The 24,725-nt window shown below is 50.9% G+C and overlaps 11 protein-coding genes across 11 annotated transcripts; 8 read left to right on the top strand and 3 right to left on the bottom strand.

Moving 5' to 3' along the window:
- Window positions 1–1,445: 1,445 nt before the first annotated feature.
- Window positions 1,446–2,987, top strand: PV08_09569 (uncharacterized protein; the record flags this gene model as incomplete). The annotated part of the gene is made up of 3 exons (XM_016383885.1): window positions 1,446–1,901; window positions 1,962–2,143; window positions 2,198–2,987. The coding sequence occupies 3 exons, from the start codon at window positions 1,446–1,448 to the stop codon at window positions 2,985–2,987; spliced, it is 1,428 nt and encodes a 475-aa protein (XP_016232508.1).
- A 2,376-nt stretch (window positions 2,988–5,363) lies between these two features.
- On the top strand, window positions 5,364–5,798 carry PV08_09568 (uncharacterized protein; the record flags this gene model as incomplete). Its single annotated transcript, XM_016383884.1, has 1 exon — window positions 5,364–5,798. The coding sequence occupies one exon, from the start codon at window positions 5,364–5,366 to the stop codon at window positions 5,796–5,798; it is 435 nt and encodes a 144-aa protein (XP_016232507.1).
- Window positions 5,799–6,236: 438 nt separating this feature from the next.
- PV08_09567 (uncharacterized protein) lies at window positions 6,237–6,788 on the top strand (the record flags this gene model as incomplete). The annotated part of the gene is made up of 1 exon (XM_016383883.1): window positions 6,237–6,788. The coding sequence occupies one exon, from the start codon at window positions 6,237–6,239 to the stop codon at window positions 6,786–6,788; it is 552 nt and encodes a 183-aa protein (XP_016232506.1).
- A 166-nt stretch (window positions 6,789–6,954) lies between these two features.
- PV08_09566 (uncharacterized protein) lies at window positions 6,955–9,262 on the bottom strand (the record flags this gene model as incomplete). The annotated part of the gene is made up of 7 exons (XM_016383882.1): window positions 6,955–7,268; window positions 7,385–8,349; window positions 8,436–8,714; window positions 8,803–8,843; window positions 8,900–8,991; window positions 9,046–9,058; window positions 9,122–9,262. 7 exons carry the CDS (start codon window positions 9,260–9,262, stop codon window positions 6,955–6,957), a joined length of 1,845 nt encoding a protein of 614 aa, XP_016232505.1.
- A 964-nt stretch (window positions 9,263–10,226) lies between these two features.
- Window positions 10,227–12,507, top strand: PV08_09565 (uncharacterized protein; the record flags this gene model as incomplete). Its single annotated transcript, XM_016383881.1, has 4 exons — window positions 10,227–10,514; window positions 10,582–10,843; window positions 10,894–11,171; window positions 11,227–12,507. The coding sequence occupies 4 exons, from the start codon at window positions 10,227–10,229 to the stop codon at window positions 12,505–12,507; spliced, it is 2,109 nt and encodes a 702-aa protein (XP_016232504.1).
- A 544-nt stretch (window positions 12,508–13,051) lies between these two features.
- On the top strand, window positions 13,052–15,529 carry PV08_09564 (uncharacterized protein; the record flags this gene model as incomplete). The annotated part of the gene is made up of 1 exon (XM_016383880.1): window positions 13,052–15,529. One exon carries the CDS (start codon window positions 13,052–13,054, stop codon window positions 15,527–15,529), a length of 2,478 nt encoding a protein of 825 aa, XP_016232503.1.
- Window positions 15,530–15,999: 470 nt separating this feature from the next.
- Window positions 16,000–17,103, bottom strand: PV08_09563 (uncharacterized protein; the record flags this gene model as incomplete). Its single annotated transcript, XM_016383879.1, has 1 exon — window positions 16,000–17,103. The coding sequence occupies one exon, from the start codon at window positions 17,101–17,103 to the stop codon at window positions 16,000–16,002; it is 1,104 nt and encodes a 367-aa protein (XP_016232502.1).
- A 395-nt stretch (window positions 17,104–17,498) lies between these two features.
- PV08_09562 (uncharacterized protein) lies at window positions 17,499–19,146 on the bottom strand (the record flags this gene model as incomplete). The annotated part of the gene is made up of 2 exons (XM_016383878.1): window positions 17,499–18,567; window positions 18,623–19,146. 2 exons carry the CDS (start codon window positions 19,144–19,146, stop codon window positions 17,499–17,501), a joined length of 1,593 nt encoding a protein of 530 aa, XP_016232501.1.
- A 670-nt stretch (window positions 19,147–19,816) lies between these two features.
- On the top strand, window positions 19,817–20,245 carry PV08_09561 (uncharacterized protein; the record flags this gene model as incomplete). Its single annotated transcript, XM_016383877.1, has 1 exon — window positions 19,817–20,245. One exon carries the CDS (start codon window positions 19,817–19,819, stop codon window positions 20,243–20,245), a length of 429 nt encoding a protein of 142 aa, XP_016232500.1.
- Window positions 20,246–20,251: 6 nt separating this feature from the next.
- On the top strand, window positions 20,252–20,917 carry PV08_09560 (uncharacterized protein; the record flags this gene model as incomplete). Its single annotated transcript, XM_016383876.1, has 1 exon — window positions 20,252–20,917. The coding sequence occupies one exon, from the start codon at window positions 20,252–20,254 to the stop codon at window positions 20,915–20,917; it is 666 nt and encodes a 221-aa protein (XP_016232499.1).
- Window positions 20,918–21,230: 313 nt separating this feature from the next.
- PV08_09559 (uncharacterized protein) lies at window positions 21,231–22,946 on the top strand (the record flags this gene model as incomplete). Its single annotated transcript, XM_016383875.1, has 1 exon — window positions 21,231–22,946. The coding sequence occupies one exon, from the start codon at window positions 21,231–21,233 to the stop codon at window positions 22,944–22,946; it is 1,716 nt and encodes a 571-aa protein (XP_016232498.1).
- Between the last annotated feature and the right edge of the window lie 1,779 nt (window positions 22,947–24,725).

Raw genomic sequence — 24,725 nt, 5'->3', positions numbered from 1 at the left:
GCGCAACCTCTCCCTGTCGAGGGCCTTGCAAGTTGCGCGGATCCTACGCCTGTACACGGGAATACCATCATCTGTTGCGACGATCGAACGATCCTGGACCTTACGAACCTATGAGACCTCCTTCAAGATATTGAGCAACACCTCTGTTGCACATTGTCTAGTTAACAGTATTACCCCTACCAGGTGACGTCGCCAACGGGAGGTCGCCATTGTCAAGAGCATGCTGGATGTCTACATCGGCGACGAGGCGCTGCAGGAATCCTAATTCTTCAACGAGTATCTGTTCCCAGTACGTGTACGAGTGAGTGAGATGTTGTCATAAATGAAAGGGTGCGAGTACAGCTATCGTCTCGCGAGCTGAGTTCGCCGTGGCAGCTCCCCTATCGCCGAGGACCTCATCACGGCATATTCATGACACGCCAGTACTAGTAGTAATAGCAACTAGATGATCGATCAAAGAGTCTATCCATGGGTCATGGTCGGGTATGCCTCAAAACCGCACCGGAGCGTGGGCCAGTAAGGAGAGAAAGGGGGGTCTGGGGGCCTTACCCTCATCCTCCCGTACATCCGGACATCTGGCTGGGGTTCGTGACAATGGCCTTTATTCCAAATATCTGTACTCCGTAGCTCTCGATACTTCCACGTTGGGCTATCCCTTCGCATCCACTTCCTAGTCGGCATGACCACGGCATGACTGACTCAGAGTTAGCTTTCATCTCCCGAAAATCGTCGCCGACCTAGCGAATCTCACTTGGAACCCCGCGTGAATCCTTTGGCCAGTGAGATATGTACGAAGGTCGGTTTTAAGCTTCTGCTAGACCCAAATCGACCACCAGACTTCGGGTTTCGGGCCTCCGTTTGTCTTATAAGGCCTACCGAACTCACGGACCGGGACATTCCATCTGTCTCTGATTACTCAACAGTCGTCATATAACACTGCTTATGGCTTTTCAGAGGTCAAGACCCAGGAGATTCAGGGCGAGGATACACACTCGCACATCAGTGCTTGTCCAATCAAATACTCACCTGGCAACTTGCGAATACGGGACATCGGGCTTCGGGTCGCTGTTGACTTGCTGACGCCTACCGTGCCTCAGAACCGTGGATGCCAAGTACTGGGCGTTATAAGGATCTGAATCCTAGAGGAGTCTGAGTCTATAAATGAGGACACGGACAAAGTGAGAATCTCAGTCTTCAAGCCAGATTCATCGCAAAGATGACAACAACTACTACTACTACTACTACCCGCCACAACCAGCTCGTTGACCATCAGGGCCCATCCCCCCGTCGAGGTCTCAAACTACCCCAAGCTTGACGATAAACAGGCCGGCCACCTACGACATTTTCATAATCTGGTGTCGCAAATCGACGGAGAGTGGAAGCATTTCGGCTCTCTGGAAGGTCAGCAGGAATGGGACGACGCGTATCGATATCAGTTAGCCACGATGGCATACGCCACAGGCGTCGCGCACTATCATCGTCTTCCAGCGATGAGGACTGCTTTCAAGTCCCTCCTGCGCCGCATCATCCACAAGATGCTCCGTCGTGAAGTCTGGGGTTACTGGTTCACCACGAGTCATGGAGGCAAGCTTCTCGACCCTGACCTCAAGGAGCTTCGAAAGCCCTGGGCAGACCCTGTCATCAAAGAGAACATCATGTACTCGGGACACCTTCTCCTGATGACCAGTCTGTACGCTATGCTCTTCGATGACGACGAGTTCGAGAAAGAAGGCAGTTTGACCTTCGATTGGAATCCGCTGTTCTGGGGAATGGGACCAGAAAAATTCTCGTACGACAACCGAAGCTTACAGAAGGTCATCTTCCAGCAGATGGAAGACAATGACTGGGTCGGGGTGTGCTGTGAGCCAAACGCTGTCTTCGTCGTGTGTAATCAGTTCCCGGTAGGTTCGGCCATATTTCGGTCTGCTCCTGGGGAATCCGGTGCTAACATGAAGTGCTAGATTATCGCCATGAGGTACAATGACAGCAGGGATGGCACGAACAATGTCGAAGGCGTTCTTGAGAAGTATGAGGCATCTCTTGTCGCAAAAGGCATGCTAAACGACTCCGGACTGTATCCGAGCTTCTTTGCTATAAAACAACGCGCACCGCGGCCGGCCAGACAAGGTGCTCATACTGCTTGGTGAGTGTTGACATTCTCTCTCTGGACATATTTAGTCAGGCTAACGTATCGAAGGGCAAACGCGTACATGAACACGTGGAACTCCGAAAAAGTCCATTCGCTGTACGACAGTCAAGTCCTCGGGTTTTTGACGACGATCGGCGGGAAGACTCGTTTGCAACCTACTCGCGTCTCCAGCGCATTTCGACAGCTTGTACTAGAGAAGGGCAAAGATCCCAACAGCGAAGAGACACTGCAACAAGCCCGTGAGCTGTCCCCTCAGTTTGTCAGTCCTGCTTTTCCATTTGAGTCGGTCAATTGGAACGGATTCACGCAAATGCTATCTGAGCTCGGAAAAGAAAAGGAGCTCGGTGACTTGCTCGAGTATGCAGACTCGTATTTGAATCCGACATGGGAGGATGGTGGCCTCTACTATCCGCGAAATGATGCACTCATGGACAAGGAAGGGAACCTGATCCATATGGAACCACACTCAGGTAACTCTGGGATAGGGTATTCTCGGCTGAACGTTAGAGATGGGCAGAAGAAGATGTGGGAACAGCCTTGGACTCGCGAGACACTGGCGAATCGGCCGTTTGTAGACGACATCGGCTTCGCTGATGGAGTGGATTTCCTGCGAGGTGTCTGGGATGCTGAGGCGCACGCACTGGTCGTCACTTTGAAGAGTTGGAGTGGACAAAGCGCCGAGGTTTCGTTCTCTGTCAAGCATCTTAGGAAGGGAGATTGGGCTGTTTATGTTAATGGTGGATTGCAGCATACGACAACGGTCAAAGGTTCGGGGAGTGTAGATGTAAATGTTACCGTTGGGAACGATGAGGTTGACATTGTCGTCTCGGAGATCTAGAGATCGAAGTGCAGAAGAAAGTGGCTGGATAAAGAAAATATAACGACGCCTCCGGGGCGCGAGCAGATCCGGAGTTTCTCACAGATTCACTGCTTCTGCCTCATCTGTACGATCATTGCAGAGCCACCAAAAACTTCAGGATCGATATCATGACTTCGGGCATCCTCACAGCGTCGATGGCCTTGAACAGATTGAATCTCCTTCACACCCGGAGGAAATAAAATGCAGGTAAGAATATCGAGTGTTGAGCTTCGACCGGAGTTCAGCAGCCATGAGCCAGTTCTACAGACGTCCCCAGCCACCCTGCAGCTAAGACCAGGAACACATGCAGGGCTAGGCTCACTAGGCCCGCCACGAACACTTGAGCACTCCATGCCGTTGGAATCTTGGTCATCAGTCGAGCCATGCTGGGCTATCGAAGAATCAATCGAGCCTGCATTATAAAGATGGCACAGAGATGCAAATTTACCCGATATATCTTATCTACGACAACACTGCGCGGACGTCAGAGGCTACCAGATCAATAGTACGGGGGTCAGTAGCTCGAGCATGGAGCAGCTTCAGGCATCTGCGCAAGCTTAGGACCAGCATCAACTTTGCGTACGGAGTCCCCCCTTTGTCTTTAGGTGGTGCGACCGATGGTCCGAGGCCCCCAAGTACTTGCCGCTACGTAATCGTCGCTTGGGTCCGAGTCACTACTAAAGAAATCTAGCTAGACGCCGGTGACAGTGAGGGCGGAGCTTGATGAGCCTACTAGCCTTGGACAGTCTGGGTACTTGCATCAGCGCCCACGCATGCAGCTTGTCGATGATCCACTGTCTGACTATCTTCAATCGAGAGCCTAAAGATAGGCATCGGTACGACCGTACGAATGAATCGTGGTGGGCAGCTGTACCGGGCTCGCTACGCTCGGTGCTGTGTCTCAATTCCCAAGTCCCCAACTCAGCCAGCAGCACCATCGCCGTCTTGCCAGGGCTGTTGCCATTTGCAAACACAATCCCTCATTTCCCCAACGGCAGTAACAAACTGCATGACATGGAAAGCATGGGCAGCTCAGTGATTCGACGGGCTTTGTACTTCCAGTCCTGCACCGGCAGACTGCACCCTAGCGTCGACCGCTGGGCTTCGATAGGCCTATGCCCCAAGCCACGTTCGCGCTGATCTGGTCTAGCCAGCCCATCGTGTTCCATCGACCGGGATGGTTGCGACTCCTCTTTTGCCCGGGCCATGATATCAAGGTTCCGAAACCAAATCGGTTGTATCCGACTTCGTCACTACGCAGTACTCGTACTCAGTTGCGAGCCCAACTGGCTCTGAGGGTGATGCCAAAGACATGTCTTCCAGTTGTTACCCCCAATCCAAAGGAAGAGGCCGTCGGTCGGATTCCACTCCCAACTCCACACAGCTCACTTTCCATTCCATTTCAAAGCCCAAGCAACACCTGCCTCAAGCCACCTTGTGCGCCCACCAGTCAGCGTCCGTTCCGGGGTGTTGTTCTCATCGAAGCTATACGAAGTACCCATATTGCCGCCCACCTCATCACTCGTACTCGTACGCTCCATTCCAACTAATCGTCGACGCGGGAGATCTACATTCGACCAACCGGAGTTCCTGACTCGGGCACAACACGCTGAAGAGGCATAGAGCCAGCCCGTACACCATCTTCAGGAAACCTCGACTACGAAGACAGCCGGCCCCGGCCGGATTTACTAGCTAGAAGTTACACCCTTACATTTGGTGTGCCACTATCGCCGCTGTAGTCATTGGCGTCAATGCGCCCACGGGTCATTGGCATCTTGACCCCACTAGCCAGTCTCAAACCTCATTCTTGCATATAATCTGTCTGAACCCTTTTCGAAGACGACCTTGAATTTTCATCTGGGCTTCCGCAACGGCTTCAGTTCACCCTTCTTGTGGATACTTACTGAAATCACGCTCGTTACTTGTGTTCCAGGCACACATCAGACAAGTTCACTCCCTGCGAGGATCACCCTTCAATCTCTCAGCTTACCTGTCACTCTTTGGAGGCATACTTTACGGGAAGCAAACGCAAATTTGGTCAAGTGGCCAGGGTCAAGCGTCACACACAATTCTCACGGCAGTGTTTCTCGTATTCACTTCGCCACCAAATACTGCCTATATAACTCGATCTTTCACATCCATCAAATAACCCTCTTCAACCAGCCACGTCAGGCCGCGACAGATCGGGACCAATTTTGCCTCCAGAAAGTTTCAAGAGCTATCAAAAAACCTCACTCTTATTAAGAAGCGGCCCCATTTCCGATTAAATACAGATATGTAAGCTTTTGCTGCCTTGTCCCCCCTGTCAAGTTCGTTGTCTCCTGACGCTGACTGTGCCTTCTCAAGTCGCGCGCAATGTATTCTTCCATATTCGCCTTGTGCTTAATCTTGTCGTTGCTCGATCTTACTTCGGCAACACCGATCGTTCGGAAATCGCTCAATCCAAACTATCTCCAGAAGAGATATCCTGTCACAACCAGCAGTTTCGCGACGGACAGCGAATGGCCAACCAATGTACTTTTCCTCGGAGCAACTCAGACCTATGGCTTCTGGGTTCCCATGGACGGCTCTTGGTATGATCTCGGGGGGATCACATGCCTCGGTCTTCCAGCCTATGCCGAGGGTCCTTGCAATGGTATGACTATCAACGCGGTTGGCGTCGTCGCAGGGGATGGACCATGCAGCTTCCTCGGCAATGATGGTTATAGCGCTACACTAGCTGGCGATGCTGGAGATGGTTGGTTCGCGGTGGCACCGCCTCAAAATATCATCTCTGCCAAGTGTGGTTGAGCGCGCAGGTGAATAGTTCTGTTGGTTCTACCTGAGCTGGGCGCTGGCGGTTTTTTACTTATCGAAGCGAGCAATGCGGTGCCGATCGACAAGACGCGCCTTTCACGAACATAGACACGTTTATGATGTACGTTTAATACAATCTTCGGAATGCATACCAACCAAATAACATCGAGAAACCTTGCATCATCATTCCCCCGATGTACGACTCTGTAAAGCGCCCTAATATGTAAAGAATCAAACTGGGCCATCTATCTCTCCTGAAACATCGACAGTTGGCGATGCGAAGCCTGGGGCTTTTCCCATCTTGACATGTTGAAATCTGAATGGGGTGTGAACCGTTGATGTCGGTGCCTTAGCATTGTCCAGAGAGTCCTGCGTAAGGCCCGACCTCAGCCTCGTGGACCTGGTGCCGAGTACTCAGTAGCCTTCCCCGTTATGTCGACTACCGGGCCACAAAAATGCGACGCCATTGATGGTAGCATTGAGGTCGGTGTTAAGCAAGCTAAAAGGGACCCTAAACAGCAAGTCATCCTCAATGAATTCGTGATGAATACGCCTGGTCACCTTTCGGTAGGTCTCTGGGCCCATCCGTCCGACTCGGCCGACAAATACTCAACGCTCAAGTTCTGGATTCACCTGGCACAACTCCTGGACAAGGCAAAATTCCGCGCCATGTTAATCGCCGACACCTTCGGAGCGTCCGATGTGTACAAGGGACCTTTCAAAGTTCAAACCCTCATTAGCTTCTGCCGCGCAATCCCCTGTCAACAACACGCTCTATTTGATTCCTGCGATGGCCGCTGCCACGGAGGCCCTTATGTTTGGCGGGACGGCAAGTACAACCTACAATGTACCTTACGCCTTGGCCAGGAGGTTCTCGAGCGCGGATCCTCTGAGCAACGGCCGCGTTGCATGAAACATCGTGACGTCGTATCTCGACAGCGCAGCGCGAAACCATGGACTCAATCAGCAGGTTCCTCACGATGAGCGGCACGCTATCGCCGATGGATACATGGAAGCCCTCTACAAATTACGGGAGGGAAGTTGGAGAAATGGCCTTCGATAATAGAGACAACAGAGACGAAGAAGTAACAATCTAGTGCACCAACACCCCGCTGGGAAGCAAAGGCCTTTATCCAGCCGTCGCAGCCATTTATATCTTCAATTTCATCTTCTCACTCGATTGCTCCACCACGGCTTCGCGAGGCTTATAAGCATATTCGTACCACTTCTCGTGGTATTCCCGAAGATCAATATCGTCAGGATTCTGCCTAAGATAAGGCGTCATATCCGATTCCTTGTCCAAGTCGTTTTTGGTAAAACCACCGCCGAAGTAGGCGTACCTGTTTCTCTGCCGAGACTTGTACGTGTATTCGTAGTCCTCCCATCTCGGATCGAGTCGAACTTGGGTGACGTGATGGGAACTGCCGGGCCATGGCCCGTGGATTCGCTGCCCGGGGATGCCGCCTGTAATGGTAATGGAATGGTAAGGAACAAGTTCAAAGCATTCGGTATATATATATATATATATATGGCAGCTGGAGAATCGATGAATTCGGTTCAAGAGTTTCGGCGGAACGTACCAATGTACCACGACTTGCAGTTCTCGGAGAGGACCGTGGTCGCGAAGAAAGAATCAACATACTCCATGAAATCATCAGTCGCGGCCTTGGAGGGCACAATCGTCTTGATTCCTTGAGACGTCATCTTGCGCAGCACCTTTGCTATGTAAGTGACGGCTGTCTCGACGCTGTGGTTCAGCGTGCCAGAGAGGCCGAAACTGTTTGGCCCCAGGGTGAAGAACAAGTTGGGAAAGTAAGGCGCCGCGAGGCCAAAGTAGCTGGACGGGGACTTGTATGAGCCGCTGGGCTTCCAGGCTTTGTTGAGATCGATTCCGTTCGCGATGATGGGGAACGCAGGTGCGAAATCCGTGTTGGCCCCTGTCGCGCAAATGATGGCGTCGACATCGCGCGACACCCCGTCAGTGGTCACGATGCCGGTCTTGGTGAATCTCTGGATGGGAGTTGAGATGTACTCAACGTTGTCCTGGGTGAGTGCCTCCAGGTATCCCGGGCCAGGAGTTGGTCGACGGCAGAAGGGTGGGAAGTCAGGTGTTACCTTCTTGAGCAGCTCGGGACGGCTCTCTAACAACTTGGCCATCCGTTCCGTGATGTCCTTTTTAGCTTTCTGGTGCGCATTGGTATTCCCAAACACACGGAAGAAGCTTCTGTAAAAGCCGCTTTCTAGTTCTGTGCGGAACTTGTAATAGGTTGCGTCGTCTTCGAAGGATTTCAGCTGTTCCTCGGTGAAGTAGACAGGGTCGTTCGAGCGCTCCTCGATGCCAAAAGAGCCAAGGACCCAGGTTGGGTTTCTTGCATAGTGGTCGATACGTCTGGCGACCTTCTGGAGTTGCGGGAGCACTTGTATACCGCTTGCGCCGTTGCCGATGACGGCAATGGTTTTACCTGAAGCGTCCAACGTACTGTCCCAGTTGGAAGTGTGACGAATATGGCCTTCGTATTCGTCGCGCCCCGGATAGTCGGGAAGCCTGGAGAGGGAAGTTAGAACAACCAGCAGTCAAACGACCAATCTCTATGCCGCGTCGTTCGCCTGCGCCTGCCATCAATGACTTACTTCCAAGCATTGAAAATCCCGATGGCGGCGATCAAGAAATCAAATCTCTCTTCTCGAGTAGTTCCTGACTCCAGATCTTCGACAAGGAGCTTCCACTGAGAGTCTGTGCTGTCCCATTCCGCCTGATGGACCTTGTGGCGAAGCTTTAGGTACTTGTAAACGTTGTATTTTCGCGCGGTTGCTTGCCAGTATTCTCGGATCTCTTCGCCTTCAGCGTACTCTTGGCTCCATTTTCGGTTTGGCGTATATGTTGATTGGTAAACATTGGCTGGAATGTCACTGGCGAGGTTCGAGTCAGACTTTAGAATCTGCCGTGAAGTGGTCCTTGGTCCCAGCATCATTCGACGTTGGGTAAATCAATGCTTACCATCTGACACCTGGATAAGTGTTTTCTAGCCATGTTCCACCCTGAAGGCTTGAGTTAAACGCTTTTAATCCGAGTGAAACGACCGGAACTTACTTACCACATCAGCGTTCTTCTCGAAGATGGTCAGATCTATGCCCGGAACTTTCACCGGCAATAGGATTGCCGCATTGATGCCACTGAGACCAGCTCCTGAAGATCGTCAGCGAAGGCCTCTCGGTCTATGCGAGTGCCATGGCTACCCACCAATAACCGAAACCTGCGGAAAAGTACAGTCAGTATGCAATTCATAGCTATCCAAACAAGAGTGGGTGGTCCTCACCCTTGGCGTCGGGGAGTCATCAAGCGCTCGACTTTCGATCTTAAAGCCAGAAGGCTTGTAAGAATCTAGGTCTGGAAGAGCTGGAGACGTATTGTCTTGGGATTGGTAGCGGAGTAATCCGCTCTCCTGGATAGAGCCCATCTCGAGGATGATGTTCTTTGCCGGATAGTAGCAACAGAAACCGAACTTGTTTTGACTCTCTATCTGCGTGGTAGTCGAATATTCTCTTAAAAAAACTCCTTGTAGATACCAAAAAGAAAAGTCTAGGCTACTGTTCTTACCACTGAAGATTGCATGGCGAGACTCTTGTAAACTGCGAGATAGGAGATGCCTGTGGAGCGTAGGCCAATCATCGCTCGGTTGCGCAATTTGTTATCCATTTGACGCTCGCAGCGTACTGTAGGCTGTCTCTGAGGATTTCGAGGTCCACGGCGGATATATGCAGCCCATAATCATAGGAGAAATAGCAATTCCCATGTGGAAGTGGTACTTCACAAGCATCGGACAGTGAAAAACCGAGGTTGTTGTCGTCTCATTCTACTTCTATGACTCGGTAAATTCCACCAGAATAAAGAACTACCAGGCTTCTATTTATGTTTCTTAGTGTAAAGATGTGGATTTTCACCTCTATCACTCCCAAACGGGTAGTATAAACTTCCAATTGAAATCGATTTTGCCCCCGAACCGCACAACTGACGATGGCGTGACGAAGCCTTGAAAGCTCACAAAGGAAATAGCCCTCCAAAGAGCTGATACCTATGCCCACTGTCTTTACGCCTCTTATTCACTCATCGATTGCCCATACAAGTTTCTCTCGGTCTGGAGAGACTCGCTCTGATCTGCCTCAGCATATCCATATACACAGCATCTAGCGGCTGAGATGATCCATATCAACCAATATTCAAGATTCTGTTCGTGATGCTTCACGTTGTCTGGCTTTCTGTTGTCTTTCTGTTGGATATCCGGTATAAGGCGGCCTTAAGAACACGGTCTGGGAAGAATGAATTCTATCGACGTGGAAAAGCGAGGTTACGGTCCCAGAATCCTAAAGTCCTCTCTTCTTGAACATTATTGATATCACCGGCTACATCATTATCACACAGATATGGGCGTCTACGTCAACACCGGAGGGCTCACATTGCTCTCTCAAGGTACGGGGTATGGACTCCTTATTGGACTCTCTATTCTCTTTTGCGGGGTCATTTTGATTGCGGTCAAGATACAAAAGGCTTATCTCAAAGAAGATTCCGGAAAGTCTGAGATGTTCATGGTTGCGAATCGAACAGTAGGGACGGGTTTGACGGCCTCAGCTGTCTTTTCGTCTTGGATGTGGATCAATGAGACGGTTTTCGCTTGCGTTGTCGGTTACGCATATGGAATTGCTGCACCAATGGTACGTTATCACCTCTATCCGTACTCTTGATTTTCACGACGCACGCTAATCGAAGGCATGAGTACAGTGGTACGCTACAGGCCTCGCCTTCCAAATTGCTTTGATGGCTGTCTTGGGTATCATGGCCAAAATTCGAATTCCTTTCGCCCACACATCTCTTGAGATCATTCGGGCTCGATACGGACGTCTGGGGCATGTCGTTTTCATCGTGCTGAGCTTAGCGCTGAACATATTCGGATGTTCAGCAATGATCTTGACAGGGTCTCAACTCATATATGGCGTGACGGGCATGCATATTGCGGCATCAACCATCTTGATCCCTGTCGGCGGTACGTTCAGTGTGTCTGTTGTTGAGGATAACAAAGTAACAATATCCAAGTGATTCTTTACACGGCAGTAGGAGGCTTGAAGGCGACATTCCTCACCGATTACCTCCATACAACCATTGCCCTTGTTTTGATTATTTACTTCACCCTGGCAGTCTTAACCAATGGACACATTGGTGGGCTGTATGGTCTTTACGAGAAGGTCCTCGCTACTGCAGCCGACAATTACGTCCCAGGAAATTACCAGGGCTCCCTTTTGACTTTCAAATCTAAGCCTTCCATCATGTTCGGCTTGGTCCTGAGATTCGGCAATTTGGCTCTCGTTGTCATGGTGAGTATGCTCGGTAACACTCTACTCATAATCTTGCTAATAGATTGTCGTTCAGGATACGGCGTTCTGGCAAAAATCCTTCGCCACAGAGATTGGAGCGACCGTGCCGGGATACGACCTGGCAGCATTGGCAATATTCGCAGTTCCCTGGGGCCTTGGGACTGTCCTCGGACTATCAGCAAGAGTGATACAGACACTACCCATTTTTCCGACGTATCCGAATCCTCTGACTGAAGTTGAAGTATTCTCGGGCTTGGTCATGCCATACACGCTGAAAGCGCTGCTTGGAAACGGCGCACTTGTAGGATTCCTTTTACTTGTCTTTATGGCATTGACAAGTACGGTCTCTTCCTCGATGATTGCTGTTAGTAGCATCTTGTCGTTTGACGTGTACAAGACCTACATCAATCCAGGCGCCGGAGACAGACAAATCGTCCGCGCAAGTCATCTTGGTGTGATATTCCATGGGTTATTCATCGCCGGATTCTCTTTGATTTTGAACTACGGTGGTGCAAACATCAACTGGCTTGCCTATTTCCTTCCGATCTTGACTTGTCCAGGGATAATGCCACTGATACTCACCCTCTTCTGGTCCAGACAGTCCAAGCTAGCAGCGGTCGTCTCCCCTCTCATTGGCCTGGCTACGGGCATCTCAGTCTGGCTCGGAACAGCCCTATCAATATATGGAGAGCTTAACATGACAACAACCCAAGCCCAGGCACCTTGTCTCTATGGGGCGATAACGTCCTTGTTTTCACCTGCACTCTACTCGATCATCATCTCTTATTTCAAACCCGAGCAATTCGACTGGAATGTCTTCATCAAAGTCGGGCCGGTGCAAGATCGTTCTTCCGGAGACTCTTCCTCTAATCTATCTGATGAGGCTGCTCAGGGCGTTGAAGAAAAGACCGCTGTGCACACAAACTCAAACGTCATCTCCAAAGAAATCCTGGATCTTGAATCGATCACACCCAAAGATGGCACCGAGGCAAAGGGAGTGTCTCATGCCGTCCCTTTTCCGGCCAGAGCAGACGACCTATCCCAGTTGGAGCATCCCTTTGACGCAGAAACGCTGCGGGCACTGCATCGTTGGTACAGGGTCGCATGGGGGATGCTGATCTTCACCGTGCTCATTACGTTTGTCGCCTGGCCAATGCCGCTCTATCGAAATTACATTTTCTCAAAGAATTTTTTCGCTGGCTGGACGACGGTGGCGATCGCCTGGCAGTTTTTTGCTTTCTTCGTCGTCGTGGTCTATCCCCTCTGGGATGGTCGCCGTGCGATTGTGACAAGTTGGCACGGTATGCGCGCAAGCTTCGCCCAGAGATTTCGATGATAGACATGGCAGACAATGCTTCTGCCGGCCAAGTTGCTCGGCAAAGTCATCGTTCAAAGGATCTCTCAACTCAGCGGTTTGGATTTGGAAAATACAGCGGGGGTTGGTTTGGTTGGAGGGTTTTGCGCTTGAGTAGAGGGGAGAGGAACTGGAAGACAGAATCCACCGCCTAGATTGAGCGGACCGGATGAGACCTGGGCAGACAAGCGAACTGGCTCGTCGAAGCTTGAGCTACAGTGCCTTTCCAAACAGTATGCCGCCGCGTGGAGCGATATCTGAGCCAGACGCAACTTGTACAGTTGCAATTACCTACACGTTTTACTAGTAAAGATGTAACTGTATATGAAGAATCTCAAGATAGATGCAAAGTCAACATTACCTAGCTGGAAGCTGCACGGATCAAAAAGACGCTAGCAACTCAGCCAAACGCCACCCGCGACAGACTTTCTAACCAGCACTTATAAACCCTTGCATCGGTACTGGTGCTGTGCTGTAGCCTGGCCATCACGTTATGCCCAAGTGAGCTTGCTTACAGCCGAGCAAGATGGTCGACTTCAAGGTGATGGATGCCCAGAAATGGGTCAACAAGACGTATCAAGGCCAGCAAGGCTACATCCGCATAGCTGAAGACGGCATCACTGGGTGGGACACCATCCACGCTCTTATCCGAGCGCTGCAAATCGAGTTGGGCATTTCTGGAGACGCTCTCTCCGATAATTTTGGCCCGCAAACCTTGGCCAAGTTGACTGCCAGAGGCGGTATCCATGTCGAAGATGGATGGGGCCTCAACCCTTTCTTCATCGTCCAGTCAGCCTTGTTCTGCAAGGGGTACGATGCCGGTGCGATAGATGGCCAGTGGGGGGATCAGACGTCAGCCGCCGTTCGAATCTTCTATCGGGACGCAAATGTGCCGCTCCCCGCCCAGAAGGTGCTGTCACCGAACTGGACCATCAGGGCCGGAGAATGGATAGACGCGAAGATGGTCAAGGCCTTGCTCACGATGGACGCATATGTCAAAGCCGATCTTGGAACAGACGGGATCCGAGAATGCCAACAATGGTTGAACAATCGCTACTATGGTCGAGACGCCTTCACCATCGTGCCTTGCGATGGCATCTTCAATCGCACCGCCCAGAAAGCGCTGCTCTACGCGATTCAGTTCGAGATGGGCCTCAAAGACTCCGAAGCCACTGGTACCTTTGGACCCAAGACCCAAGCAGCGCTTCGCGCTAAGACCATCGCGTCTCCATCGGCAGGCCCTTTCGTCAGCATTTTCTCCATCGCCATGGTCTTCAACCGAGTATCGATAACCCTGCCGCCCGTGGAGACCTTCTACGTAGGAGTGACGGACAGGTGGTCGGGGAACCTGTCGGACGCCGTGAGGGCATTCCAGAGTTCCTCCGAGCTTGCACCCACTGGAGTCGGTGATTTCGCTACCTGGGCACAGCTGCTCGTTTCCACGGGCGATCCCAACAGACCAGTCATAGGCTGCGACACCACCGGCACCAATTCCGCTACCGGTGCCACTCTTGATGACAAGGTAGCCAAGTCGCTCGCAGCCGGAGGCTTCTCGAAGATAGGTCGCTACCTGCAGGACTACCCGGGGGGGAAGAAGAAAGAGCTGAAACCGGCAGAAATCCTGGTCCTGCTCCAGAACGGCTTCACCATCTTCCCGATCTGGCAGATGTCGGGCAATAGCGCGGCGTCCTTCAGCTACGACATTGGGAAGGAGCACGGTGCAGCCGCACACGCGGCGGCCGCTCGTCTGCTCTTCCCGAAGGGGACCACAATCTATTTCGCGGTTGACTATGATGCGGACCAGAACGACATCACCCGTGCCATCATTCCTTACTTTCGGGGGGTCATCTTGGGTCTTGCCTTAGAGGGCGACTGGTACAGTCACGGTGTCTACGGCACGCGAAACGTGTGCATCGACGTGTCTCGCAAAACGTTCGCTCGATGGAGCTATGTCTCAGGCATGTCCACCGGCTATTCTGGCAATCTTGGCTTCCCCATACCCTCGAACTGGTCTTTGAATCAGATCCAGGAGATCAAAGCGCCGGGCCTGGCACTAATCGACATCGACAGAGTAGCCTACAAGTCCAATTCGGATCCAGGCGTTCGTGTTATGAGAACCAAGACGCTTTCTGCATCAGAATTCATCAGCTATATCGGTAAACTGTACGAGCTGGCCAAGGCTGCTTCACTCCTGAAAGTTTATAGCCTGTCCGTGCTCGATTTTCTCAGACAGCGGAAGTATAGCGACTACAGATTCGTTTTCGTAGTCAAGGGTGATCTTCTGGATCATTCCTTCCTGCGGAGAGCAAACGATGAGTTCGAGCCTGGTGTCTTCTTCATCGATCCTCTACCGGCGCAGACTATTTTACACAGTGACCACCTCGGGTACACGGTATACGGAGTGTTCAAACACCCATTTCCGCCGATCGTGGAGGATCCTGCCAACGCCAAAGTAGACGTTAGTCAAGGAGATGTGGCGGGTTGGTTAGGGGACTGGATCCAGCTGTACGGTGCTTGGCGCAAACAGTATCGAGTGGCATTTCCGGATACACGACCAAGGCTATTCTGTGCCAGGTATCTTGCAACGGGCAACAGATCGCCCATGGATCTTAGGAATTTCATCGAAGATGTTGATGGCTTCCACGTTGGCAACAAGCTGAGGAAAGAGGGAGTGAACTTCAACCTCGCCATTGAGATCGCAGCGTACTATGGCAGCAGTGCTGCACCATCTACTCGATTTACCAGGTTCTACAAAGAACGCTTCAACGGGAACATAAACCACGCGATTATTGCAGCTAGAAATGGTCTTACGCCTAGCCCCATCAGCAGCCCGGTCATTCGCGCTGGCATCTTCATGATACTCACCTCTTATTACGACGAGGTGGAATATGAGGGAGAGTCTTTCATGCCATGGAATTGTTCGCCTGACCTTTTGGATGAGCTCTGCCAAGCCTTTGGAGACTGCATGGTACGCCTAGTGAACGAGGAGAAGTCCAGAAACTGAACGCGAATCTCTGTATTTGGAAGCTTTGTGGTCTCTGGTTAAGATATGTGAGTGCATGTTGGAGGTGTAATGCACTGTACGCAATGAAGTGCCCAGAAAACGGTTTTTGAGAGGGACTTCTGCTGGCTTGAGCCTGAAGAACAACCGGTCGCAACCTCCAAGAATGCATGGAAGGCTTCATCAGCGTTGGCATGTTGTCCGTCACTCTGCGCCGTCATGTTGTGATGATACCTGCTGCGACTGTTCACTTTTTGCACTTGGCTGCAGGTCGAAACCATCGGGGCCTCTGCAACATTCGCCTACAGCGCAGGCTTACTGTTGGTACTCTTTCAATGCGATGTTGATTCTGTCGATACTCTGCCTCTCTGCAGACCGAGGGTACGTAACAGCATCTGATCTTTTGAACGATTTTGCATGCTGCGCTGCTTTGACTTCCGGCATTGGTCATTCACCATACACCCAATGTGCCTCTATCGCGATCTTGCGCAATCCGACGTTTTCTCGTTCTCTTGACGAAGAGATGACATTTTGGCCATGCCCAGAATTCTATCCCACCAGGTAAAAAACGGTGCATAAACTCCTTCGCCTGTGCGGTGATGCCTGGCGTGTCCCCTCGACCCACTCGCCCACCCTCGCGGTAAGAACTTGTCATAGCCCCAGCGAAGGTCCATACCGCTGTGTACCTGAATGAGCAGCGTGACGAATATGGGGATGAATATCGTGCGCGTCACGACATGACTCTTGATGATGTTGAGACTGAAATTCGCAAGAAGGACCAGACACAGTCTTTCAACAATGGACAGCTGGTTCGTCACTTGTGGATGGATCTCGTGGTGTTTATGGTGAGGCAGATGATGTCGCGCCAGAAATGGGACATGATGGAAACAGAGATGGCACAAGAAGAACAGCATATCGTAGATGAAGAAGGACGCGGCGAGCTCGAGCACCAAGCGTCGTGATGTGGGTGGTACGGGCGGAAGGGCTCTCCTGAGCTGCAATGGCGTGGACCGGGTGAAGTTGTGAAGCGTAGGGAGGAGGAACGAACCCGATATCGACTTCAAGGGCGCATCAGCGGTAGTGTTTATGCTTCTGGAACTTCCCGTTGACATCAGTGTTGCGGTGGTCGCAACCGGCGCATAACCTCCAGAGACGCGGATGTCGTCGACTGGCGTATCCGCGAACTTCTTGATCATGGTCAAGTCCAAGAGCAGAAGCGGGCTGACGTAGCGCAATATCTCTCCCAGACGCTTGGAGGGCCGTTTCATCTTGGGCAGCTTGGGCATCGTCAGACTGTCTTCGTCCGGTTGACCTGTTGTAGATGATGTTGTGTTGGATCGCTTAGATTTAACCCGGAGCGTGCCTGGTCTGACGTCGATGCGGAGCTCAGGATTATGTGCAAAGTGAGTGGTATACTTGGGTTCGATGATTCCGTAACTCACGACGGTAACGATGGTCTCAAAGGTCGATAACTGGTAGAACGTGGATGAGTAGAGGTAGTTGTACAGCGTTGTCAACATGGGTTGGTAGAAAGTCGGGAATATCACTGCTGTAATCAAGACGATACCGCACGCCATTTGAAGAGAGCAGAGGCGCACCAATAGCCTGGTCGCTAGTTTCACAGACTTCATCGTGGCGGTTCTGGAATGGTAGAGATAAACAGGGAACTCGAGAGCGTAAGAATGTATTGATGTGTGGAGAGATGGAAGAGAAAGTCGAGGTGCACTAAATGGGATGCCCGGGTGGATGTGAACAATATATACCTCATTGTCTTAGCATATATGCCATTCATCTGCGGAAAGGCTCGACATTCCACGTATTTCCCTTTTCCCTTCAGGGCACCGCGTATTCACTGTACTACCTGCTTCGGTAGATTCATTTGAGGAGATCGCTATCACGGCGCGCAATGCAACTACGGTCTTCTCTACCGCTTTGTAGCACCGTTAATGCTCTTCTCCTCCACAGGTGACGTCTATGTATTTATAGTCAGGCTCGTTACTAGGAGAGCTACGGTCAAAGCTGCCAGAACAACGCCGAACGCTGAGAAAGCCAGCTTTCTCCTCGTACTGATACGACCGATAGAGCCAGACATTCCAGCTCCGTCGTCCAAGGACCTCCCACTCGCAATGTCTTGCTTGACCCGTCGTATACCGAGTAAGAATCCAGCTCCTCCAAGCCAATACCCAATAGGGATCAATATGGCCAGGATATCTCTGGTTTTTTCGAGGTATGCGGGAGAGCCAGGCTCAAAATTTCTCAATGCCAGACCGATAATCTGAGGAGCACTGGAGTAGATGAGCACAATTGTGCTGGTGTAGATGGCTAGACAGAACGTCTTGGTCCGAGCCGGGAACAGAAGTGCTAGGATGGAAGCAAAAATTCCCAGCCAAAGCTCTGCCGTCAGATACGCAGCACTCATGACTCCATAGAGAATGCGAACCCCGACTTCCTCGTCTCCACCAGCTAGTTTCAGGCTGAAGACCATACATATGACAAAAGGCGCAGAGATCATTCCACCAATGCCGGTGAGGGATAGAACTGCTGCAGCGTGCTCGGACACCAGACTAGAGATCACACCTCCAAGCACAACCGCGACCGAGCCTACCACACCAACAATAATGCCGTATCGCGAGAGCAATTCTGTCTGGGTTGGATATATCGAGGACAGATACGAAGGCATATACCACCCGAAGACATTGCCAGAGAACTGTCGAGCTCCCGACGCCAATGTTAGGATCCAGAAGGACTTCATGGAAATGATCTGCTTGAGGGCCAACTTGAACATGCGATGCCCGTGCTCAATCCTCGTGCCATGCATATCCTCGGTATCATCCATTTGAGAGGCTCCCGGCAAGAGTTTCCCAGCGGCGATTTGTTGGCGGGTGGGTTCTCGGAGAATGAGTCTCGTTATGATAGCCAGGACGATGCCTACGATGCCGATAGCCTTTAGGGCGCTGTTCCACGGAGTATCTGTCTTATCAAAAGCAGTGGCAATTTGACCGCTGACGGCCTCTCCAACATAGACGCCAATGTAGAAGATGCTTCACAAAGCAATCAGCATTAAAAACTGGAGGTGTCCCATGGTCTCTCACATACCTCTCGCATACAAAGATCCAGTTCAGAGGAACAAGGTCACTGATCAGACTGATGCTGAGTGCTTCAACGGGCGACTGCCCAATACCCATGCCGATCCTTGCTAGCAGAATTTGCCAGAAGTTACGGCTTAGCCCCTGGAAGAGGACGCATAGACTCCACCATAACGCTGCAACCGAGAGCACCCAAACTCTCGCGCTGGTATAGTCTGCGATGTACGCCATCGGGATAGCGAGAACGGCATACAAAATACCCACAGCATAACCTGAGAGAATGCCATATTGAGTTGAAGTAAGATTCAGGGATTCAATAACCTCGGCTTGGAAATATGACAATACAAACTTGTCATACTGTGCTAGAAAGTAATTTAGGAAGAGTATTAGTATAACTAGTGGGACGTAGATAGTTCTAAGGCCACGTCTGGTGAAGCTGATCGGGGCCTCAGAAGGTAAGTCGATAGTAGAAGTGCTCGTTTCAGTATCCCGGAAGACAACTTTCTTGTCCCTGGCAGTGGCGGAGTCTGCCATATTGAGCATGCGGGTGTTCAAGGCAAGACTGCGACATTGCGCTCGTTGGGATTTGGATTTTATATGTCCGGAAGGTGTATCCAGTCCTCAGATAGAAGAATCTCAACGTTTGGTTAAGGCCTGCAAAGGCACACACGTGTCAGCCCATGAGCGTATAACCGACATGCCTAGATCGGCCGGATTCAGCAACACTTGACGAGATTCGGCCACTTGGGACGCTATCCCAGACTCATCCAAGGCGATGACGCTGAGACACAGTGGACGCTCGATTGACTGATGCACGCATCGACGACGGAAGCGAGTACGTGAGCGTATTCGCCAGACTTGCCATTCCGGACTAAACGTATCATGCCGTTGACCTCTGCGATGCATCCCATACGTCTACAGTACCGGAGACCATGTCTATATTATGATCTTATCATTGACCGCCGTGGTGCCAAGTGAAGCATGCCCCTCCTCATTGCATGACTATTACGCACGGTCAGCGGACGCCGAAGGTTTGTAATAAGGCCGGATCAAGCAACGAACATCGAACAGTGACGATGAACACAGCCCTCCAGCATTGAATCGCGACAGGATAAGTACCTTCTCTTGCCCTCGACCCGAGTAAAGTTGTCTAGATACAAAGAGATAACAGCCAGTCAAGGTCTAGAGTCAAGCATAACATACCATGTCGACTTTAGACAGTACCATCTACATCTTGTACAACGCCAATGCTTCTTTGCTTGGTAAACTCAACTACGTCTGTCGGAAATTCACCGCGTCACCCGATTCAAGCGCGTGTGCAGCGTGCGACTTGACTCACGGCGGGCTCCATCTGGACGAGTCTGCTGCCTGGAAGAAGACAAAAGCTCGCATCGGCGCCAACGTCGAACAACTCCATCGTGACGAGTCGACCTCCGAGGTCCGCGACTTCATCAAAGCGAACGCTCTCAAGTACCCTGTCGTTTTAGGTCGAGCCGGAACATCTCCTTTTAAAGTTCTCCTCAATTCCGAAGACCTTTTAAAGGTATCAACCAACCATTCAGCATTTCTCGCTCTCCTTGAGCAAAGGGCAGAGGGGGAAAAGATCCCTCTCGTGATCGAGAGTCAGCAGTAATCGAAAATGTTTGACATTCAGCTAAGGAAGGTCAAGGACCGTACCTTTCGACCGGCAGTACAATTCGTCCCGGAGGTGGTCACACCTGGACACCTTACCTTCGCCGCCTTTATCGCCGGACTAGGAGCCTGCATGTGTGCGATGGCTACCGATCCGCGAATGTCTACCTGGGCGGTTTATCTCTGGTTGATCAATCGTATACTTGATTGCCTTGATGGAGCGGTTGCGCGGACACGCAACCAAACTTCTGACGCGGGAGGATTTCTGGACCTTCTCTCGGATTTTATCGTCTATTCTCTGATGCCGATCAGCGTTGCATGTGGAGAGACTCGACGAGGGCTGGCTCCCGAGAATATGTCCAGCTTGTGGCTGTCGATCTCTCTACTTGAAGCGACGTTCCACATCAATAACTTCATTCTCTTCTATCTTGCTGCTTTGTCATCACAAAAGACAAATGATGAGTTGACTGCTGTAACCATGAAACCTGCCCTAGTTGAAGGTTTCGAGAGCGGTATCTTCTTCACTCTCATGCTGGCGTTTCCTAGCCTGCTTCATTATCTCACGTGGACAATGGCAGCCGGTGTTTGCATCGGCATCGCGAGTAGAACTTGGCTGATCTTGGACGCCTTCGCAGCCATGAAGATTCAACCGGGCCATATAAAAGTCTGCTGAACATTTTTGCTACAGTCTGTACTCAATGGAACAACAAAGCAGCAACAAACTCACCATCCCACGTTCTTCAACCATTCCTAGAAAGTCGAATTGGAGGCAATCAGCGAGATCTAGTCGTAAGCCTGAATTAATTGCTCACCGAGCAGACAAGATGCCAGTCCCAATGCACAAGCCAAGCCAGTCGAGCGGCAATGATAGGCCAGCCTGGATGGCCCCTGGATGCAGGGTCATGACTTTCCCATTTAACTTCGTCGTACCTACACATTTCTTACCTTTCTAACTCTCCCTCTCTCCCTTGTGCTCATCTTCTGATATGGTCTCCCGGCTTACACAATCCTTTTCGTTTCATTCTTCGCCTGAATCATTCATCTCCGCTCGCCTTGGGGAGTCTACAAGGTCAGATGGGGACGCGTTACCGTTGGCGAGCAGAATCGTCCGAGCACAGATTCTAAATCGTGAAGTCCACATCGTCACCAGTTATCACGTCTGCAAAGCCATCCTATGCCACCAGCCTGGAGCAATCGAATCGGTCGAGGAGGCCTCGCTAGGCCGTTTTGATGCAAGCAAATACGATAGCGAATACGCACACGTTTACGCACAGGGACGTACAAGTATCAGCAGAGGTGGAGTCTCCCCACAGCGAAGCCGCAAATGCACCGTCCATGCCAAAAACAGAGGCAGAAGCGATGACAAGGCCAACTTTTTCGCTGCACGAACGGCGTATCGACAGTTTATGGGCGACTTTTTCCCTGGTTCCAATCTCCTACTCGAAGATGGGTTAGCTCACAAAATCCACAAAGCCAAGTGGCGGACGAGACTGGATCATTTGCCTCAAAGCTCGGTCTCGCTGATTCGTCAAATCACCGAGTCTCGATTTCTTGATCAGCTTGTTCGAGGACGAAACCCACAGGAAGTCGATCTATACGCAAGTCTGAAATCCTTGGTTTGGGATATTCTATTCGGGGTCTTCTTGTCGATTTCGCGAGACGGTAATGGTCGTAAGTTCAAACAGCTCGAAGAACTTCAAGAAGCGCTGCTGAGAGGGCAATTCTCCACATTTCCCGTCAGCATCTCGACACCACTCTGGTCATCAACACGGAGCCGAGGCCTCCAAGCTGTCGAAGAGCTTGAAAAGAGTCTAGCCACGATAGCAAGAGATGTGCTAGCTTCGAATGGAACCTCCCGGTCTTTCAATGCTTGCCCTTTTTCAGAACAGTTCCGCGGGACAAGCTTGTCATCGGACGATTATCTCGACACTGAGGATATCGTCTCACATCTCCGCCTCTTCACTAGCAGCATAGCCAATAAAGCGCTCGCCTCCCTGCTCACCGCGTTCATTCTGAATTTGTTTGTGTGGAGACCTTCGTCTTCAATGACAAATACGGACGAGCAAGGTTCCGATACCAGTGTCAGCCTCGCAGAGCTCATCCGGTCATATTCAGATCCGCAAAAAAGAGATGTCATGTTGAACGCTGTTCTTGCAGAAACAGAGCGACTGAGTCCACCCGTTGTGGGGGTGATGCGAAGAGTGCAACAGGATGTCCTCATATCATCTGCTGATCGAGATCAACCAGATGAGTACGAGATTCCTGAAGGCCAAGACGCATGGTTGTACCTATCAGGTGCCAATCGTGACCCCGACGTGTATGATCGAGCGGGTGACTTCGTCTGGGATAGGTTCCTGCCCTTTTATTCGTCTTCCAGTAACGATGCCACCAGGGCAAACGCAGACTGTCTTGGGACAGACTTCCGACCACCCCTGCCATTCACATTTGGCGACGGTGTCAAATCCTGTCTTGGTGCCGAATTTTCGAGGCAAGTATGCCTGACGGTAGCCAAGACTCTCGTAGATGAATCGATTATGATGACTGGTCGCATCGAGGAAGGCGGAGTCATTTCCTGGCTGGGCTGGGAACGTCGGACGAGCCGTAAGGACGAAGTACAACTGATGGCAAGGGATCTGAAGCAATTGCCGACACAGCGACCGAGACGTGCAATCAAAGTCCAGATAGGGCGACTGAACATGTAGCAACCATGATAGCTGGTGAAATTGGAGATGTCGGAGCTTTTTGTTCTCATTCTTGCTTCGATTTCCTGATTTCCGTTATTTCTCTGCGCAGAAACTTGAACGTCCCATTGATCCACCACAATGAATTGACGACGACTATAGTTGTGAATCCAACGTTACACTGCCATCGCAGCTGCCACCATGCTTTGAAGGCACTTATACCTTGCATTTCTCCCCAGGTTCTCATAACCATGTAAAATACTCCAAGTCGACAAAGAGCAAAAAGAAGTAGATATGCGCATGTCGTGACTCGAAGTGCCGAAACGACGTCTTTGCGACCATTTTTGGACGGTTCTTGTTCGTTGGCTGAATCCTCTCTTACTCTGAAGTTCAAGAGGAACCATCTCAGCGTGCCTAGGGGAGAGGAGGCGTTCATGAGCATAAACGAGACAATAATCAGAATGCCGACGCGTCGCCCTGGGTTATATACCAAGGTATACTGGAGCCAAATCAGGAGCGACACAAGTACGATGTGGTGTACATAGAGGTGTGCATAGTTCAAGAGCTGTTTTCCCTTACTTGCCGAGGCTGGTTTGGTTGCAACATCGTTTGATAGACTTGGTGATGGATGTGTTGAGCCAAGCCGTGGTCTCTTGATCGAGGAGCATCTGGTTCGCAGCAGTATCAACGAGTCGACGATGAGGTAGGTTAGTTCCATTGTTGTGAGACAATTCGCAAAGGTCGACGTGTGGGTGATGATGATCAGGTCCGAGTCCTTCGAGGTTTTAGAATCTGTAGGAGATGCGTACACGACCTTCAGCTCCCTCCATAGACAAATAGTAGTCAAGGCGGTGATCAGGATACAGTGTATGAATTGCACCACTTCTCTCCTCGCAGCGAGAAGCACGCTCAACGTGTTGGCTCTTCTATAGCGTGGCGATGTAGAAATCGGATTGGAGAAGACATACAGGGAGATGTAGAGTAAGGAGCTTCCGACGAAAGCAGATAGAAGAGGCCTAGAATTAGAAGCCATCTGACACAGCTTATTAATATCGTGGTAGAGCTTAGAGGTGGAAAGCTTCCACCAAGACCCAAAAATGCTCTGATTAAATAAATACACTGTCTACTGTAGGTACCAAATACGAAGTACGAAAATGCTCCACAAGTCATTATACCCAACCATAGCAATATCGCGGTCCTAAATAGACCACCGTACTCGTATACTGTGAAGTGAGAGATGGTCTCAAAGCGATCGTCAGAGCGGTCATCAATATGGCTACGTCGAGGGCAACGTGAGGGGACCATTGCCGACGCTGAAAACTGCACAAGTATATTGATTCATTCATCTCAGAGGCCGAAGTCGAGGACAAAAGGGTGTTCCAGATGAATCAAGGTCGTTTACACAGATCATCCACATCCAATCGGCTCAGAGTCGCTCGCTACAAGACGAAATTAAACCCACGTCTCAGTAGCTTCGGTCGGGGGTTGAAGAATTTCGAGGAGGGTCATAGAGCACGGGAAAGTTAACGACTATCAGGCCAAAACTATAGCCACCGCCATATGCAATGCTTTGCCACTGATAGAACAAAAAACCCTCTTTGGAACGTCCAAACATTTCAATCATAATTACTCCTGTAACCGATACCACTGCTGTCCGTGATAGCATGACCCCTGCCACCATGCTATTGTACATCAAATGCAAAAATGGGCAAATCCTTATCTGCTGTCCAGTACCGTAGAACCACTCGAATCAGGCGAAAGTGCTTTTCCAAGCACACATTTCGCCTTTTTGGTTCTATT

The sequence above is a fragment of the Exophiala spinifera genome (assembly GCF_000836115.1).
Source record: "Exophiala spinifera strain CBS 89968 unplaced genomic scaffold supercont1.7, whole genome shotgun sequence".
Lineage (NCBI taxonomy): Eukaryota > Fungi > Ascomycota > Eurotiomycetes > Chaetothyriales > Herpotrichiellaceae > Exophiala > Exophiala spinifera.
The sequence above is the reverse complement of the archived record's forward strand: the minus strand, read 5'-3'. Positions and strand labels throughout refer to the sequence as shown.